This window comes from Echeneis naucrates, chromosome 3 (genome assembly GCF_900963305.1).
Source record: "Echeneis naucrates chromosome 3, fEcheNa1.1, whole genome shotgun sequence".
In the NCBI taxonomy this organism is placed as follows: Eukaryota; Metazoa; Chordata; class Actinopteri; order Carangiformes; family Echeneidae; genus Echeneis; species Echeneis naucrates.
Window position 1 is genome coordinate 21546329 of NC_042513.1, and position 17531 is coordinate 21563859.

Sequence of the window (17531 nt, forward strand, 5' to 3'; positions counted from 1 at the left end):
TGCGTGTAGATTCATGTACAGTCGACGGTATGACAAAGTCTTAAATTAGAATAAAGTTATTACCTCAACAATTTATCAGGGAGTTCACCTGCAAATATCATGTATGCAAATGTGAAATATGTTTCCTGCACATTTCCTTTCTGAAAACATTATGTCCATGTTTAGGGCCTTTTTAGTGGAGTATGAATCTATAGACTCGTATCAAGATGTACAATGAGTATCATAATATGTTTATCAAATACTGTTGAAAAATTTCTTGTCAAATCTGGATTTTGTGGTTTAATTCCATCAGAGTGCAGAAGCACGTCCCCACAGTGTGATGAATTCATGGTGAAGAGGAACAGCATGAGCAGATGAAACATGTGAAGCCTTTCCGTTAAGACTGTAACATAGTCTTCTGTCCCACATCTGTCAGATTCACTTTTTAAAGCAAGATAAATAGCCAGAAATAAATTTAAAAGTAAGAAACAACAGATATATTTTAAGGGGAAAAAAAGCTTTCATCTCCATCTTTTATCCTTTTGCCTGCTGAAACAATAAAGATAATAATAATGATTGAGCCGGGCTGTATGGAAGGCAGTTATATACAGCGAGTTTATCAAAAGAGTCACCTACAGTTCTGTATTACTCAAATGTCCTTTTCATTTTATCTTTATTTAAACCTAAAGATATACAGTATATTGTTTACTCTACAGGAAAGTTACACAAATGATCCCTTTTAAATACTTTTAAGGTGTTTCCTCATTTAGATACTAAATATTAAATTATTTATGTATAGTTTGGTGAAGATGGATACTGTAATTTGATCCTGGTGGTCTAGTTAAGTTCCTAGAAGTTCCTAGAAGAAGAGCCTTATATCCAGTTCAGTTCATTGTGAGAGAATCTGGTACCCAGACCCCCAGTGGACTGATCCGACTGACAGACAACGTTGCAACGTCTAAAGAAGAAGCACACATCACAAGAACGGGAATCACCACAAGAAAAAGCACACAGCATTGCCGTATAGGACTCAACAGAGGAAGAAGGGATAAAACAGAAACAGGACTTTAAAACAAAGTCAGAAAACAAACAAAAAAATCCCAAACAAAACATAACTAAACAAAAAAAATAACTTTTTTCTTGATAGAAAAAACAGCGAACATGAAACACACAACGAGGCTGAACTACATTTTTTTTCTTTTTTCTCAATTTTGTTTCCAATAAAATGTCTTATGTTAGAATTATAATCTGTATAATTTACAATATACAAGGCGGAGAAAATACCCCTTACTACTAATGTTGATGTTTGATACAGAGCGTGTGATGTTAGAGATTGACTACATTTAAACTGCAGCACTTCTCAGCTGTGATAGTTTGCCATTTAATATTAGATTACACTGCCATCTAAATGACATGTTTTGGCATTGAAATTATATAAACAATGACGTAGAAACAACAGACTGTCTTCAGCTGTTAAAGCTGTGATCAGTCAACTATTGAATTCTTGTTAGAGCAATGAAATAAATGTTTCTTTATTTGACTGTAAATGTATGACAGTTTTTCGTTGGCTTTATTTTCCCCCCATTATTTAGCAGGCAATTTTTTTTGTGTCAAATCTATGGGCTTCACTGAAATACTTATTACTCAGTTTAAAAAATGCAATTTTGAGATCTCATTCATTTATTTAGCAGATGCTAATACAGACGATTTAAATTGGAATGAATTTCCCAGTGAAGTTTGATTTTAGATAAGGTAGTCTTTGGTACATAATATTCATTATGTTTCCCTTGAAAACGCCTTTCTCTGTTTAAAATAAAAGAAGAAAGCTCAATTGCAAGACAACAAAAAACTGTCTGTAGTTATAACTTAGGTATGCATTTTTATTTTTTGATTTTTTTGGGTAGTGTTTGGTTTTTGCTAGCACTATTTTCCTCAGTAAAAAATCTAAATTTAGTCAGGTTATTCTGGTGGTCCCCACATTCTGTTATACAGCCAAAAAAATGTATGTTAAACTGAAAACTAACAAAAATTGTGTTATGAATAGTTGTGTTATCATGACCAAGATTAAACGTGACTGCTAAAAGTGCCCAGTAACAAGTAAAAAAAAAAAAAAAAAGTGCAAACATCAGAAACATGTGATAACTGCAAACTAAGTGTTTATATTTTAGTTTTTCACTGCTTACCTCTTTGAACCTTGTACTGACCACAGCAGCACTGAAATCTCACACTGACCTTCCTGTTCCATATTTTTGTCCCTGCCTCACTGTTACTACCCAAGAACATGTTGACTGGTATCTAATAGATTATGGCAAGTTACACAGAGAGAAAGAGAAGCTACAAACTCTTCTCATATCCCCGACCTCTCTCTCCCCAATTTAAGACTGGCACGTTATGTTAATATTGCAGACTTAGTCCATAAGCACAAACCCCCTCCTTTAAAAACCACTATTGCTCAGAGTTTCTAAGATAAACGCTGATTTGTTAATACATTATTACTTGTTATATTTATATATATATGATAGTTGCTGACAGTGGTCAAGCTGAAAAAAGGAAAGACATATTGACTTGATTCAGTGTTAAGAGGACACCAATAACAAAAACAAAGCCGTGGTATGAGTCATATACAGGATGACCATTATTTACAACCCTAATATTGGTATCACGGCTAAGATTATTTTCAAGATATAAATTAAGGTAAAAATAAGGAGTTTTAAAGCAACAATAGTTGTTTTTCAGTCAGTTTTGTCAGCACACCTTTCCTTCTGGTTTGTATTGCGTTGGGTGACTGAAGCTCCCTCATCACTTGCTGAATGAGTCACAGAAATATCTCTACTGAGATGAGCTGGAGGCTGTGAATGCACAGGCACAAGGAGAGGAAGTACAGCTGTGACATTTTTACGTTTTTGCAGTTGGGGTGATGAGCATGGGCTGGACTATTCTTAATGGCACTATTCTCATTGATAGACTGAAATCTCTACTAACCGGTACATGGATAGTCGCAAACCTGGGCCAAAGAGCAGCTGACAATGTTTCAAACAAATGTCCAAACACGAGAGGAGTGTTTGAAAAAAAATATATACCCTATTAGAGCATTTTAACTGAGTCTACATCTGCCACTTTAGCCACACAGAAATCCACTCTTGACAGTATAGATCAAGTTTTCTGTTATTTGTAAATAATGCTTTTACTGATAAACTAGTATCAGTTAGTAAATCCTCACGTGGTTAGAATATTTGAATCCATTTTCAGCTACATCAATTGTCCGTTTGCTGGTACTGTGTAAAACTAACAGGCCTGGGAGGCCAGGGTCACTGGTCCTCAACAAATACAACAAAGAGTTAAGTTGTCATTGAAGGACGGGATTCATGGGGAAACCAGAAACTGAATTTAGGGAGAACCAGAAAGTGTTTACAGCTCTGTATTTACAATCCTGATCCTTGCAAGTCTGCCGGTTTTTACGTTAACCACAACAATTTAAATAACCGATGGGGCAGAAAACCAGCAGCACTCTTAAGCTCAGGACTGAAAGCCACTGGCAGATCAAACCAGAACAGTTTTGGGTTATGACGGTTAAGTTTGCTGGCATCCTCTGAATGGAAGAGCTCCATTCTTTGGCAGGGCAAGTCTCCTCTTCTTTTCTTTCTGTCCATCCATCCACATCTCATTGTACACAGAATTTCACAACAAACGTTAATACGCTGATATTTTGTTCGTGCTCTCCCACCCCCCCCAGCCCCCTTCCAACCCCCTGCTTTTTTACTTTTTGAACACTTAAAAAAATCTGTTGGGGGAAATAGAGAGAGAAAAAGAGATGAGCGCAGTCTTGAGTCTCTCATGACTAAAATGAAGAGTTTTCAGTTTAGTTTTTTTTTTTTTTAAATTCGTCCTCATCTAATCATTTGTCATTAATAACATCTTAATCGTTATTAAATGCATAAGTGACTGTTCTGCCATCATCAGTGTTAGGAATCACTGTTATGTGATTGTTCATGGTTTATGAGGAAATATCATCTTCCCTCGGAAATAAGGGGGTAACGTCAGTCCATCAGCATTTTCCCCAAAAGAAGGTCAAGTGAGCGCCCTTTTTCAAAGATGGTGAAGTTTGAAGGGTTCATGTAAGAGGTTTAGATTATTTGTGTATTCAAAGGGGGATGCATCAGCAGACATACTTCAGGGACATATTTCTGTGAGGGTGTGCATGTGGGTAAGAGTGTGTGCGTGTAAAAGAGCAAGAGTTCGTTCAAAGTTGCTGTTTAGAATTTGAGGTGAAGCTCAGGCGGTTCAGACAGCTGTACAGCTGTCCTCAGACCTTGGCTTCCAGCAGCTCCAGGAAGAGTTTGTGCATTGGGACTTTGCCGTCCTGCTTGATGCTGTAGAAGTGCTGCACAGCCTTGGTGGAGGTCTGGCGGAGCAGGGGGAGGGTCATGAGCAGCTTGCCCGCTCGGCGGGGATCCTCCTGGTGCTGGGAAGCCTCGTAGTCCTGCAGGGCCTCATGGAGCACATCCTGGAGCTTCTGCACTGCATCCACATCTTCAATGTGCATTGAGTCTGAACAAGAGAGCAGCAACAGAAACCATCAATGAAAAGAACAATCACTGTTATAATATATGATGACCAGGGCTCCAAACTGTATTCACATAATAGGAGTAATTATACTCTATATTACAAAAGAGCAAAATACCTGTTCGTACATTGGGCTATAAATTGATCAATACATCATTAGAATAATCAAAAAGCAACAACAACATTACAATCCGTTCTTCAGAGTGACAAAAATTATCGTCAAACTTTACCATTAAAGTTCAGTAATGAGTAAAGTCTTTCCTAACATATCCTTTCTGAATGCCTGCTTCCATTTTTTACATTTAAACCCAGAGTTTATAGTTAAAACTGTCCAGTAATGTGGCTTTAAATTCCACAGTGGCTCTGCTCTGTTGTCTGTCTTTAAAAAGTGGATCTGTGGGTGTGATGAATGGACGGTCAAAGATACGAGTGGGCGGAGAAAAAAGAAATACACTTGTAGAATGATGGAGAGAAGCAGAGACAGTGTGTGTGTGTGTGTGTGCACGTGCAGCAAACATCTGTAATCTCTCTTTCAGCTGGCATGCAAGGAGTGTTTCAGCTTTGTGGCTGTAAAGGCTGAGAATGTCCCTCAGTAATAATGCTCCATATTGCCCCTCAGGGAGGCAAAGTCTTAATGTGAGCTGGCCTTTAGCTCCCCACCTCCGATCAATGTCTCCAATCAATGACTACATGCATGTTAAATAATAATCACAAGGCAACTATTGATAGGCAACCCCCAAATCACCCCTACATTAACACACACACACACACACAAACACTACAGCTTGCAAGTATGGCAACACAATCTAATGCAGCCACTTTATGTAACCTAAATAAATAAATACATGGACTTACTGGGATTCTGATAAATTACTGTACAGTTGGGAGAATATGTAACTGACATGTCACTCATGTCAGAGTGGTAATGTAAGTGATGATGTGCGTCTGTTTACTGAATGTCACTGGTGGACTAAGTGTCTGTGTTTTAAATCAGCTCCCTGGTTTTTGCCTTGTTTGTCTGTGACTCTGGCCTTTGTCATATTGTATTGACTTGAGATCTGGCAAACACCTCCCTTAACATGCTTCTCATTCAAACACATGCTCACACAATCCACACGTGTAGGAGTTAAACACAAAAGTACACAATCACACACACACACTGGGAAAAAAGTATGGATCCACACATTAATTTAATGACAAGCGAAAAAAAAAAATATTATACTGGGAGGAGAAAATAAATTTCATATAAAATGTGTTAACACGGCCACCTTACACTTAAATACACAAACACAATCAAATACACAGGGTTGGATCTATAGAGTGTAATACATGTATCAGTATGCAGGACCAGACAGTGGGCTGGATTCCACAGGGATCAATAAAAAACTCAGCTTCTATTGGTCGTCTTCTTTTTTTCCTGGTTTAAATAAGAGTGGGTGACCACTTGTCACTTTTTTTTTTTATCTTACTTTTCTGTATGATGATATTCTGCTGATGTCTTATTATCAATAATGATGAGGAAGGGGCAAATATCTTCTTAAAGGTTAATCAGAGTGAATAAAAGGATGCAATATAATCACTCCATATCCCTGTATCATATAATTATATCGAATAATTCAGTCAGTATAAAACATTTTTTGTCATTATTGCTCTGAACAGTTTTAGGCCAAATATTCAGCTGCCCCATACACTGGTTGTAAAATGATAATGGACATAAATGAGCGTAATACAAAGTAAAACAGCAAGCATAATAAAACTGGACAAGCACATAATGCACATGTACAAATGCTGCAATTGAATGAGCATTAATGTCAGGAACAATGAAAAAACAATCCCCTTCTCCTCCTTATTCTTGGATTTATATTAAGTGGTTTCCTGAAGCACAGCCTATAATTACCATAAGTTAAACTGAAGTTTAATGAGTTTCAAATAGTTTTTGATTAATAATATGTGTTTGGTATTTAAGCTGGTGGACACGGCTGCTGCTTGTGCTGTGACCTGCAGGACACTCCCAAGTAAAACAGCTGACGTTAATGAGCACAAGCCCATGAAGCTGTTAAAACACACGTTAACATGGAACTCACAATGCACACATACATGAGTGAACGCATGCACACGCACACACACACACACACAAACACGCCTCCTGTTTCCCATGGCCAGTCTAGCTGCCTTTACATGTGGGGCACGTTTGCTAACATTTCTTAAGGCTTGGCTTCATTAATGCAGACGATTAGCATCCTGTGAATTAATTAGTGTCAGTGCCCTTCAAAATGCTAATGCTAGCATTCTGTTGTCTTGAAGAGCAGTTAGAGTCTGGCCAGTGATGCAAAATTCTTATTTGGGTGTCAGCTGTTTCCTTTTCAATCAGTTAAAAGAATGATTATTTCAAATATGAGTTTTCTCAGCTGTGGGGTAAATGTTTGAGGGGTGACAGGTTTGATTAACAAGCAGAGAGTTAAACAACATGTTATTTCCTGCTTCAGAATAAAACTGGACACAGACTAGGAACTAGTCATCAGCCTTCAGCATATGATTAGTTCATCTGCATTAATATTGATAAATTTAACAATGTATCGTTTTATGTTTTTATAAATAAGAAATTCTCTGTTTTCCATTTCAAATGTGAGATGTGAAATGTAAAATAATTTAATATCTTTATTGAATAATAAAGACACCTTATAGATGAAATATAACAGTAACAGCAAAATAAATATGTTTTCTTTAATCTTAGTTTGCATTCTTATTTCATTTTGGAATTTTTCATGTTCCTATTATAATGAAACATACTATATAACTCCTCTGTATCACTCACTAGCAACTTTTTGCCCCTGAAAATGAACTATTCTTGTTAGTGAGCAGATTTTGAATCTGTTGTATTGATATTCATTTTTATTTTGAAATCAGTTGCAGCAATATGGAAGCCAGACCACCTCTCTGACCTCAGCTGGGACATCAGTAGGCTTGAAAGTAACAAGGACCATGCAACACCAAATAACTCATGCTCATCATCATCATCAATATTTGTCCCAGTCAAAGGTTCCAGCTGGTTTCTTCAGCTTTCAGTCAGCAGCATTCATACTCCAGACACAACAGACACAAATGTGCGCATGCATGTTCAGAGCTAGAAGATTGATTGTCACATATTACTCACAGGAAAACAATATATCAATATTTTCTGCATGTGTATGACAGCAGATACTACATGTGTGCAAGCAAACACTTCTCAGTACTCATGAACACACACCACTTACATTGGTGTGTGCGTGTGTGTGTGTGTGTGTTGATGATGGCAGAATCTGAACAAAAGGCCCCCTCCCTCCCCATTCAAAGTGCTCCCATTGCATTCTCCCATTTAAACACATTGTATTGACAGCTCCCCCCTTGTAATTAAAGAGTACTGAAGAGCTGGCCGGTTTCCAAGACAAAGTTCAAAAGACGGGTCATGGGAGGAAGAGGGCGTGTGTGTGTGTGCGTATGAGAGAGAGAGAGAGAGAGAGATAGTGTGTGTGTGTGTGTCAGTCAGTTGTCGATGCAGCTGGACACATCAGAGAGGGGGCTTTATCGACAGACTTTGGGTTCTAATGATTTCACCATATTTAACAGGCATCTGAAGAGACGACTATGCTAATTGTAAAAGGGGTCGTCACTTTGTTTGGGGGTGGGCTTCGGGTTGAAGATCTGTGTGTGTGTGTGTGTGTGTGTGTGTGTGTGAGTGTGCATATGTGAAATATGTGTGAGCATTGAAGGTGTTATCATACAACTATTATGGTCTTTCACAAAGTAGGACTTTGGATAAGTGCAGGTGTTAGAACGAGGAAAAAAAACAAACAAACGTGTGTGTGTATGTGTGTGTGTGTGTGTGTGCGTGTGTGTGAAAGTATGTGCCATGTATGTTTGGATGCAGAGTACTGAAAGCATTCTTTGATGATTCAGTTTAAATGAGTCCCATGGGACTGGAGATTTCTAGGATTAGAAATGCTCACAAAATAAACACACTCAGACAGTGAAATCAGAATTTCAAACCTGAATTAGCCAAAGCAATGGCCTTGAGAGTGACAAACTCCTCCTTCTCTAGTTTCATAGATTTGTATTTCTTGACCAGTTGAAGGATGGCGTTATTCAGATCCAGAAGTCCAGCTAGCTTTGACTGGTCCTCGTCCATTATGTAGTCTTCAGCATACACCAGCTAAAGACAGGGAAAGGTTGCAAATTGATATGTTCTGTATGTCTATGAACATCTTGATATAGAGACAAACGTGACAACAAACACACTAACCTTGTCTTCAAAGGACAGCGAGCGGTACACAACACGCAGGATAAGGATCTCCATCCATGCACTCTGCAGTAGACTCATCTGATCTGCCAAAGACAACGTGGAGAAACCTGTGATAGAAAGAAAAGAAGAAGATTTTTATTTCCAAAATTTTGTCCCAAAACACTTCAGAGTCAAGTAGTCTGTCTAACGACAGATATCATTTTACTGAATCTCCTGCAGAGTAATGCAGGTAAAGTCTAATGAATGAGTGAAACCAATGAAGAAGAAAGGTACTGAAAGAGAATAAAGTCTGATTTGAAGCTGGTGAGGGTCAAGATCAAACCTCCTCCCTTCTCTGCCTACACACCCTCCATCCATCCAGTTGACCAGAGTCCTCCTCCACCTCCTCTTCCTCTCTCCCCTGAGCCCAGGGCTGTTCTCTGGGGAAAGGCAGGCCTTATCTCCCTCTGACACAACCTCAACCGATCAATGCTAGCAATCCTTGCTGCACCATTCAAACGCACACAGACACACATACTCACACACACTAATTGCTGCTTTGGCCTCAAAACTACTGCTTTCTCCGATGTCAATCCATGTCTTTCTATTTGCCTATGTCTATATCTGTCTGTCTGTCCACTCACAATCCATTCCTTTTTATCGTCCAGTGTCTGTTTACCACTGAGCATCTGTGTGTCTGATCCTGGCTCCACCTCCTCTTCTCTAAACATCTTGATGCATCCACCTGTTCGTCCTGTTTAAGTTGGTCTGTGGGCATTTCTACTTTCTTTTGATTGTTTATTCTTCAACTTTTGTTTTTGATAGCTGTTTTTTTTTTTTTTCATTTATTTACAGCACCCACATTGTCATTTCATTCTTACTTAAGTGCGCCCATCTCTTCCTTGCCGTCGCTCTCTGTCCCTCTTTCTATCTGTCTCTTTAATGGAACACCTGCTTGCTCACACCTTTCCTCACAGCTGTCCTTGCTTCACACACCTGTCCATTCACACCTGCCTGTCTGCCTAAGTGTGTGTGTGCAGGCTTTCATAGAAGAGGCAAAGACAGTGGCCCATGTGAGCACACCTGTCAGACCTTGCTGCAGCCCTCCACAGTGTTTGTGTGTGTTGGAGAGAAGCATCCTGCCAGGAGAAGCAGGCACACGAGAAGGAGGATATTTCTTCAGCAACACCTGCTTCAATGTGTCTCCTCTTGAGTTGGTAACTGTGCTATATAAGTGTGTGTGTGTGTGTGCGTTAGGGGCTCTTATCTCACAGTGTGTTGATGGGTAATGACAGGCGTCTCATTATGTCCAGGTTGCAGGCTATTGTTACTTGTAATGTGCTCTAATTCTTTCTACCTACAACTGTTAACATTTCCAACACACGTACACACACAATGACAAATGCATACTGACATTATTATATAGACACTACTGCATACACACACAGACACACAAACACACACACACACACAGTATCATATAGGAATAGACTGGAATGAATCCAAATGTGTATGATTGATACACACACACACACGCACACACACACACACACACACACCACAGTGAAGGGAGAAGTATCGCTGCCAACTGGCAGTATCTTCTTCTACTTAATGAAATCATCAGAAGGGATTAGAGGTGAATTTCTTAAGGGGGTCTTCATTCACACATGCACACATGTACGCACACATCTCATTCAAAGAGGCAGATGTCTTGGGGGCGGAGTGGCGGGGGCCTTAGGACTTCACCACTCATCACGGGATGGGGAAATAAGCACTGGCATTGCTAAAATTAAAACACACACACTCACACTTATTGAATCTGTTCAAACCCTGGAGTCAAGAGAAGAGAAGCAGACATGAGCGAAGGGTTAACATCATGTAATGGTCTACCTGGTTGTGTGTTTTAACTTGTCTCTGTGTGTGCGTTTGGTAATCTGCAGTGCAGATTACGTGAAAAGTGCATCACAAGCATGTCTGCATGACTATTTGTTAATAATAGTGTTTGGACAAATCCGCTCTCAATTAAAATCTCCATCTTAAGCACTCATACTACACACACAAGCATCAACAAGCAAAGCCACACACACACACACACACACATGCACACATGTGAAACACCAATAATTAAAACCCCAGTGATTAATTTATTGAGCCGAAAGTGGACCTTTTCTTATTGAGAAACATCAATGATTTTTATCAGGATGTGGTTTGTGTTTGTGCAGGTGTGTGTGTGGAGTGTCAAAGCATTTTGTGTGTTTTTGTAAACATGTGTATGTTTATGTTGTGTATCTTCTTTCAGATATGTCTATACTTTTTGTGTATGGTTACATTCCCATACGTGTTTCTATGAGTCTCTGCATTTCTGTATGTTTGTGTGTGTGTGTGTGTGTGTGTGTGTGTGTGTGTGTGTGTGTGTGTGTGTGTGTGTGTGTGTGTGTACATGTGCCTCCCCGACCTCCTCCCCTCCCCACCAGCCTGTCTGTGCCGTTCAGCCATCCAATGCCTCTTATCTGTCTGATTAATAGGCGGCCGGCTTCAGGACAAATTAATTAACAGATAACGCCATCTCTCCCTTCTTCCCTTCCTCCATTCCTCCCCTCCTTCTCATGAAGCGATCGATACAGCAGAAGAAAAGAAACATCAATGGGAATTTAGTGCTGATGATGGAGAGAGAGAGGTATTGATGGGGGGGGAGAGAGAGCACGAGAAAGAGTGAGATGCAGGAGAGAAGAAAGTAAAAAAAAAAGGAGAGTTCTTAGAAGGAGAGATGGCGGTGGTGGTGGGAGGGGTGGAGACCTTTCTTTCATACCTGTGATTTCACTTGACAAAAGAAGGTTCCCTATTTGGCTCTAATTACATTTCCTCTCTGTCTATTGTTGATCGGGCATGTCGTGTGTAGAAGTATGTGTGTGTTTTACAGTTTGCTGTGGCGATTGCTGGCTGAGCTAAATGCAGAGTAATGTACAACCACAGTTAAATTCAAAGCTTAAACATGTTGACGTGTCAGGAAAAGAACTGCGCTCCTTCGACACGCTTACTGGACACATACTACTGATTTTGGTGTCAGTTTTCTGCTTCACCATTCACCACTGCCCTCTTCCTGCATTGTTTGTCTGCTGTAATGGCATAAAACTTTGTGGAGCACATCCATGTTTGGTGAAAACCATCCAGACTCTTTCTTAGCATATTTGGCTAAATATACAGACTTAGGCCAGAATATTAGGAGGCTCCATTGTGCCTATAGTGGTGCAGACAGAGAAGGAGACTGTGTGTACAGAAATACTGTATGTGTGTTTGCATGTGCCATATATCGGTCTGACAGAAAGAGGCTGCAGTGCAGTCATGCAGACTTAACCTCTGCTGCTTGCTCTTCTGCTCTCTTTCTTTTTTCTCTTGCTCTATCAGATACAGGCATAAAGACAAACACACACAAACACACGTCGATTCCCTCGCCACCCTGCGGCCTGTTTGTCTGCCAAATGAGTCCTGACTGCACGTTTACACCCGAGACCGCACAACAGTCTGGCTCACATGTGTGCGCGCGTACACACACACACAGATAACCCTCTCTCACACCCCAGTTGCTACACAGACCCACACGAACACACAAGTCCAGAAGGCCTATATTTGTTTTCTTGTGGTTACGGGGCAAATGGGAACGAGTGAAAACCGATTGTGATGCTTATGAGTGTGCACCGGTGTGTATGCATTTTGTGGCATTTGTGAAGGTTTGTGCATGTGCATGTTAGTCTGTGTGTTTGTACAGAGGCTGCGTATGTCTGAAATAACAGATGCATCATAGAAGTCAAGTGTGTGTGTGTGGATTAATGTGACAGGTGCAGAAACTAGTTGCAGTGCTGGTGTGGTTGCAGTTATTCACACAAGTTGTCTTCTGTCACTGGAGTCAAAATTTTACTGTGTAAAAATTGGGACTGTAAGTAAAGTTGAGGAGGTGAAAGTAAATCACATCTCTGATGATTACAAGATATTAGCTTGTAAGTCTATTGCACCCGTAATTTAGTGCTTGGCAATGATTTCATCTTGGAAGCCTGACATCTTACAGCTTTTTATTAATGCCACAAACTGAATTTAACAGCAAACACACGACTGCTTTTAATGTAATCAGTAATGGTTTTCATTTCAGGACAGTCGAACAGTTGATGATGTGAATGAGCCAACTACCCCCCCAAAGTGTGAGACTAGCTAATACAGAATAGGCCAGTTGTAAAGGCCACTTTTTACATGATGTGAATGAAATATTTTACTCTCTTTACTCTCATATAATCCAGCCTGTAGATAAGAGTTGTGATGAAGACTTAACTCCTGAGGACACATTTAACAGAGAACTTCTCCATCTGTCTCAATGATTTAGCAGCAAAGGTTCACACACTTATCAAGTCTTGTAGGAATAAGCTTCATACATGTAACACTCTCTCAACACCTGCATTTCCATATTTTATGGAGCACATGTTTGTTTTTTGTTGTCAAAACCTGAATTTGGAGAGGTGAGATTGTGGAGCACAGTCTGATGTTAAACTAAACTTTCTACAATTTTCACTGCTAAACTGAAATTTCTGTAATAGTAGAAATTGGCAGCTTAACTAACTAACGAACCTTTTTTTAGTGTAATAGATATTTATAGTGTAAAAATGGTTCGATTTGGTATATTGTCCTTGATCGGTTTAACTGGAGGCATTTAAAAGAAGTCATGAGAGCCGTGATGGGAATTGTTATAAGATTGTGTCATTGTTCATCATAGGTGAGAGGAAAATATTAGATTGTCTGTGTGCAGCATGCAGACGTATTTTGTTCTGCAGGGGACAGATTTAAGTCTACTGGCCCACTGAGATAGAGATTGCATTTCCAACAGTTACCAACACATCGCTGCCCTGCATGTGTGTGTGTGTGTGTGTGTTTGTTTGTTATGCACAGTGTGTTAGGCTGCTTCAGTACTTTCTTTTTTTTTCACTTTCTGCACGTTTGTGTTAAAATTTGTGTTAAGGTGCACATTGTTGCATGCTGCTCAATGCAAGTGCTCCCGTGCGATGCTTTGTGAATGTGTGTTGTTGTGTGTCTGCACATCTCAAACTGTTTTGCACCATACGGCCAGACGCCGGCCCAAATGAACATGGACCTCCTGTGATGGCTTTGGCCATGCTGAAACAACACACACACAGAAAGAAACACACAAAACACACTGGCAAATGCTCTCTCTCTGTCTCACTCACCCTCTCTCTCAAACACACACACACACACACACAAAGACATCCACCAGCTGACCCAATTACACAGAGATGCGCAACGAGATGGAAACAAATCTACCCAGAGAACCAGCTAATTTAGGAGGGCTTACAGAGACACACAGGGCACACAGCCCCTTACACACACACAATCACACATATATAGGTGTTGTTTATAGTTGCTTAGATTATGAATAACATTGTACATGATTTTATATGAAAGTGTCAAGTTTGCTTGCTCGTTAGTTAATTTTTTACATTTTTTTTAATTTAACAGTCTAGTTTTTGGTCAAATATACTTATTTTAAATTCACAAAAGTCAAAGTAGAGTCACTACTCGCAGTCATGCTGTGAAACAGTTTTATTTCGTTTATAACTTTTATTTCGAACGGTGTTGTTGAATGTTGGTTGGATTTTGGTGAAGTTAATCTCAGTTGGCTTGGTTGACTTCACTCTAATTGAATAATGGACAATAGCTACCATATTTCTGAACAAGTGCCAAATTAGCTTATTTCTAAGGGACACGTTCACCAAAAATGCACATCACCCCCTCCACCTTCACCGTCTCTCTTATTGTGGGCTAAAACATCTCCTTTTCTGTTTCTTTCTCCCTCCCCCTCCCCTTCTCTCCCCCACCAGATCCCCCTTTTTCTCTGTGCGGCCTGGGGGAGCGTAGAGCAGTCATAGGGTTGCGGTAGCCTCTAATCAGTGTGAACAGCCAGCTAATTACCAAACCCTCAGCTCTGGCTGACTGTTAATTGCATACATTAGACACCATCAGCAGCACTGCAAGATTAACACTTAAAATCTTCCCATTGCTGTAGTGGAGATGACTGCTCTGTGAGGGAGTGTGTGTGTGTGTGTGTGTGTAAAAGAGAGTGAGAGAGAGCGAGACATAGACAGAGGATTGTGTGGTGCATCTCTGTGTGTGTGCGCTGCCTCTGTGGTTGCGGGTGCTAATATTTAACACTTAATTAGACCCAAAATGGAAACGCAGCAACGCAGTGATGGCCGTTGAGTGTTAATAGCTGTGGCTGTGACTGGGTTGTTTGGGTGGGGGCAGCCGGTCGTTGGGGGCAACCCCAAGTCTCCGTGGAGACGACAGATGGAGTGACATTAAGAGCATTGCAGTGGAGCTATTTCAAATAGTAAAATATCAATATTTACATTTTAATTACCCACTCCTAGCTCCACCAGGGCCGTGTCAAGGGGTGTGTGGATAGGACTGTTTGTGTGTGTGTGTGTGTGTGTGTGTGTGTGGACATGTGCTACTGCCAGCCCCACTGGGGCTGCAGCTTCTTGACTCTATACAGACTGGAGAGGACCGCTCCAGAGACAATGGTCCACTCTGCTTCTTGAAATAAACATTGTGTACAGTCATTTTTCTTACTTTTGTTTAAGATGCTTTTGTTTATTTTGTCTTTTACTGAATTCATCCATCTTCCTATCATCATCTACCGCTGCATCCTACCCTTTCTTCCTACAACACAATGCTGATGCAGGCAGGAAGGGCCGCTCTGTGTGTCTGTGTTCACACAGGTGAGAAGCTTATACACACCAAATCTGTTTGTCTGTCCCTCTCTGACACTCACAAACACACACACATGCACAGACACTGCTGGCAAACATTTTTTTGTTTTCTCTGTCTATCTATCTATGTATGTTTAATTCATTTCCCCAGTTTGTTCAATTAACTGGGTTCTGACAGCTTATTGATCTCTTGCTGGATTATCTTTTTCAGAAAAATATCTCCTACAACATATTCCCCTAAAAAGACAGAATCCACAGCGCTGTGCTGCTTCTAAAAGAGTTATTTTTACTTCTTATATGACAAGCAAAAGTAGAAAGTTTAAAAGAAACATGTTGCAGACTGCTGGTACTCGAGAATGATATTGCTTTTTTTTTTTTTTATCTTCGATGCGTGAAAAGAAACTTGGTGTTTGTGGCTTTAAAACAAAACTCAATGGTCCCTGTCCAGTGCTGGTGTCTGCATATGAGATTATGAGACTGTGTTGTTTCTATCTTTCTAATCCTCTGTTGCTGTCCATAGAGAGAGGACTGCAGAAACTCCACAGGGATTAATTTACCATTCACAGATTAGAGATATGGTCTCCAATATCATCATCCAGGACAAGCGTTGAGAGGACGGGCTCAACAATTGGAGCAATAAGGAGAGGGGGAACAGAGAATGAGAGAGAGAGAGAGAGAGACAGAGACATACACACACTGAAGGAAAGACAGAGATGAAAACAAATGAACACAGAGACGATCCTCTCTCCTACAGCGCCATGCCTTAATGTCCTAGCTTGAAGACAAGAACATTAGACCTCATTCCACCTCCTCATCTGGGCCTGAAAAAGCCTGGGCTGAAAATCTTAATTAATTGTCCAATAGTGCTGCGGGGTCATTATGCATTGCAATAAAGAAGCGTGTAATTATGAGATTTAACAGCCATTACCAAGGCCAGGAACTCATATGTCATCATCAGCAACCAAGCCAATGGTTTGGTACGGCTATGTGTGTGGTTTGATGGACTGCACGCGCGCACACAAAATACACACACACTTGCATGTGTACATAATGTCAGTATGCAGTGATCATATACAGTGTGTGAGAGAAATGTGTCCAACCTCTCACTGGCAAACAAACATGTTTGTACACAAGTGCACAAATCGAAGAACGCATGCACTCTCTCACACACACGCAGACACACACTCAAAGTCACACACGTACTGGACCAGACAATAAGGCAAACAGCTGTGATAGCAGCCTGCAGATGAAACGTCCCATCACTATTAAATAGACACAAAAATACACACATTATTACTGCTGTGTGTCTTTTTTGGGTGTGTATGCGATCGCACAGTGAGACCACAGACCATGGCCCTTCACCATACAGCAGGTGGCAAGAGACACACTTGTATAAGGATGAAGTGTTGCACGATGTGCATCATTGAAAAAGTGCTCCAGAAGTTCCACAACCAAAGAAACAGTCAGAAAGAAAACAGATTCAACTAAACACATGAAAATGAAAATAGATTTCGAAATGAGAAACAAAAATGAGTGTTGATAATAGAGTCTTCTGTAAGAAAGGCCTTTTCTTTGTATCTATCTATCTACTCTCGCACAAACACATATCTATCTAGATAGCTAGATAGATAGATATGTGTGTGTTTGTGTGAGTGTATGTCGGGGTATGTATACATGATTATGTTCACACAGGCCATAAGTCCTCCCTTGCTGGTGACAGGCACGCTCCAATCCTATTTTCCCACCTGCTTATTCTCTGATGGAAGGGATGAATCCTCTGGACTGTTATTTAAGAACGATGGATGGAAGAGAGGGAAAGGGAGAAGAGGGAGAAAGGGGAAGAAGGAACGGGACAGAAGAATGAGCATCAGGCACAAAGCAGAGGAGAGAGGACTAAAAACAAAGATAGGACGAAGCATAAACAAAAGGAGAAGGGAAGACAAATGGCACGGGTGAGGGCA

At 40.3% G+C, this 17531-nt stretch overlaps 1 protein-coding gene across 4 annotated transcripts in view; it reads right to left on the reverse strand.

Moving 5' to 3' along the window:
* Nucleotides 1–3789: 3789 nt before the first annotated feature.
* The window catches only part of esrrga (estrogen-related receptor gamma a), a 53758-nt gene continuing 40016 nt past the window's right edge, over nt 3790–17531 (reverse strand). For all 4 annotated transcript variants that reach the window (XM_029498017.1, XM_029498016.1, XM_029498018.1 and 1 more), the window contains 3 exons: nt 8822–8928; nt 8569–8731; nt 3790–4527 (listed from right to left, as the gene is read on the reverse strand). In XM_029498017.1, coding sequence (XP_029353877.1) covers nt 4283–4527; nt 8569–8731; nt 8822–8928 — 515 coding nt within the window. In that variant the 3' untranslated portion in view covers nt 3790–4282. The remainder of the gene's footprint in view (nt 4528–8568; nt 8732–8821; nt 8929–17531) is intronic.